This window comes from Charadrius vociferus, unplaced genomic scaffold (genome assembly GCF_000708025.1).
Source record: "Charadrius vociferus isolate BGI_N301 unplaced genomic scaffold, ASM70802v2 scaffold2513, whole genome shotgun sequence".
Lineage (NCBI taxonomy): Eukaryota > Metazoa > Chordata > Aves > Charadriiformes > Charadriidae > Charadrius > Charadrius vociferus.
This window is the reverse complement of record NW_009647564.1, coordinates 102,945-105,809: the sequence shown is the minus strand read 5'-3', so window position 1 is coordinate 105,809 and position 2,865 is coordinate 102,945. Positions and strand designations below refer to the sequence as shown.

Genomic DNA, 2,865 nt, shown 5'->3' with positions numbered 1-2,865 from the left:
GGGGCCGGGTGGCAAAGCGAGATTTTGCCCGAGGGTGCCCAGGGCAGCAGCGGCTGGGCCGGGGCGAGGGGCGAGGGTCTGGGGGCAGAGGGAGGAGCAGGGCCGGGTCTTCGGATGCTCCCGGTTCTTGCGGTGCTGAGAGACACACCGTTGGGAAGATGCTCTGTGCCTTAAATGCAGTTGGACTAAAGAAGTGCCGTGTTCAATGCTTTTCTTTTTTCTTTCCCTCCGCTCCGAGGGAAAATAGCAGCTCCAGGATATGTCTAATGGCAAACTGTGTGATTTCAGGGGCAGTGGAAATCTTCCTAGCAGGGATATCGCAGGGTTCAGTCTTCAGCCAGAATGGTATCTGCCTCACGGGAGATTTTTCTGACAGAGCCCCATCTCACTGAAACACTGCCTGTTGAATCAGGAGCTAAATTCTCGTTCACAGATGAGGCAAAAATCAGCTGTTAGGTAAGGATTCACATCAGGAGGTTGGTCACTATAAACTCTGCTTTGCCTGAGTGGATCTGGGAACCAGATTGGGACCAGCCCTACGAGCATCCTGCTCCGTACCTGCCGCAGCCAACTGCTGCGCACCCCAGGGACGCCCGGCACGGGGCATGTAGGGCCTGGCAGGGTTGGCTTGTGAGGTCTGTGGGCTCTGACTGCCGGGGTCTCAGGGATAGCAGCTTCACAACCGGGCTGGCTGCCTCTGCCCGTAAAATGGGCACGGTCGTGCTGACCTGTGCGGGAAGTCCCAAGGTCGCCAGCAGGATCACTGGGAAAGTTGCTATGCACTATTATTATTAATATTATTTTTAATAACATTTGCCATGCTGGCCCTTGCGGCTCCCCTTTCGGAGCCTCCTCCTTGTTTGGTGCCGGGCTGTTTGCGCTGCGTGCTGCCGGCCTGACCCCCACCCCCAGCACGGTTTCAAGCCAAACATTTTCTTCCTGTTTTTCCGAGCGGAGCCCGCGTCTCCTGTTTCATCTCGTTGGGTGATGCGGGGAAGGCAGCCCGAGCAAGTCTCTATGGCAACAGATGTTTATCGAGCCCCTGAGATGAGGCACAGGGTTGGGGAGAGGCACTTCAGCATCTGGGATGGGGTCCCGGGCAGCCCCGCGGGAAGGGCAGGGACCAGGGCTGCGGGACGGGGGGGTGTCCTGCTCCCTGTCCCCCAAGCCCCAGCCCGGTGGAGGGATCCTGGGCTATTCCCTGCAGAGAGAAGTTTGGCTTTGTATGAGGGCCCTTCGCAGCCAGGGTGCATCAGCTCCGCTGTGGAGGGGGGACCGGAGGGGTGGCACAAGCTGGCACAGGCTGTGCGTGGCCGTGGGCTCGGGGACTGTGGGGCCGGGCGTTTGCTGTGAGCCATGTCACGACCACATCCTCCGTCTCTCCAGAATGCACCAAGGGATAGTGCCCCCTCCCAGAGCTCCCAGGAGCTGACCCAGGGCTGCAGACGGGTTACTCTCGTGAGTGCTGCTATGGCATAGCGCAGCCGGGGCCCGTCCTGCCCGCGGGTGTTGAGCTCGGGGGCACGTAGGTGGCATTTCCCAGTTTTGTGACAGTCATAAGGAACAGAAAAATTTGGTCAGACAAGTAGAACAATGCTCAGGGCACCCGGGGCTCTCGGGGCAGGGGCTGGAAACACTGACTGACTTTGGGATCCCTCCGAGGCCCCCGGGCTGGGTGGCTGCCTCTGCTGGAGCAGGGCTGGTTCTCCCGACAGCGCTGCCACAGCCGGCCCGGCCCTGCGGCCACAAAGGAGCTGGCCCTCGCCGTCTCCTCAGCGTGTCAGGGCTGCCCGCTCTGTGCCAGAGCCCAGCACCGTTTACAGGGGGCTCCCGGCACATTGAGAGCTTTGATATGCTTTTAATTGCTTTAGGTGCTCAATAAGTATGAAATGTCCCTTGTCCAAAAGGAGTTGGAGTTGCTCTGCCTCAAGCTGACGGGGAAGTTGGGGTAACCTTGTCAAGGTCAGACTGTCCATCAATGCCAGCTTCCACAGTGGTGCGTCCCCGTGTGCACCCAAAGCTTGGGAGAGACCTCTCCCCTGTGGGACTCTGTCGTTCTGGAGGAATGTGGATCAGTAATTTGGGGAGGTTTTGGGAACTCTGTACAATTTTCTGAGACTGGGACTAGTTGTCTTCATGAGACACGTCCTTCCTCATCTCTTCATGCATTTCTGGTAGAGCTGCCTGGAACTCGGAGGCTGCCAAGACAGGAAAGCGCAGCACCGCTGTTACTTATTTCATGAGTATGCAGCCTGTGGGTATCGGCTGGGTGGCGTGGTGCTGGAAATGCCAGGAAATTAGATTGAGGACCACTTGTCCTGATGGGTCTCGGGGCACATATGCGCAGTGAGGACAAGCAACAAACTTACGTCCTCATTTCTCGTGCAGCCACACACAGAGCCACAAGTGATGAAGCATTCACACACGTCCCCCCCCGATGCTCACTCAGCTGGGCCCCAGCCCCAGCCCCACGCAGCGGCCGGGCGGCAGGGGACAGTTTGGCAGTGGTGGGCAGGAGAGACGTCCAGCCCTTCTTTCTGGCCTGGCAAACACCCCTGGGCAGTGTTGGTGCTGACCCAGGCGGGTAACATCCCGCGTCCCTCTGCTTGGGGTGCAAAGGGTCCGCTGTGCCCTGTGGGAGCCAACGCGCAGCACGGGGTTTCACGGACGGACAAAACCCGGAGTGGCCAAGGGCAAAGAGGGCACCGTCCTGCCCGGACAAGAGCGCTTCCCGGGGTACCCTACACATCCCGAGAGTCGGTTACCTCTTGGGGGGGGGTTAGTGCATTCCTCCCCAGCATCCCAGAAGGAGAGCCATCCCCAGCATCACCGGCAGCTTCTTGGCGGGAGCGCGCGGAGCACCGG

At 59.5% G+C, this 2,865-nt stretch overlaps 1 protein-coding gene across 1 annotated transcript in view; it reads right to left on the bottom strand.

Annotated features, from left to right (window-relative positions):
* Positions 1-2,779: 2,779 nt before the first annotated feature.
* ENPP7 (ectonucleotide pyrophosphatase/phosphodiesterase 7) overlaps positions 2,780-2,865 on the bottom strand; it is a 5,808-nt gene continuing 5,722 nt past the window's right edge. The window contains exon 5 of the mRNA XM_009880809.1: positions 2,780-2,861. Coding sequence (XP_009879111.1) covers positions 2,780-2,861 — 82 coding nt within the window. The remainder of the gene's footprint in view (positions 2,862-2,865) is intronic.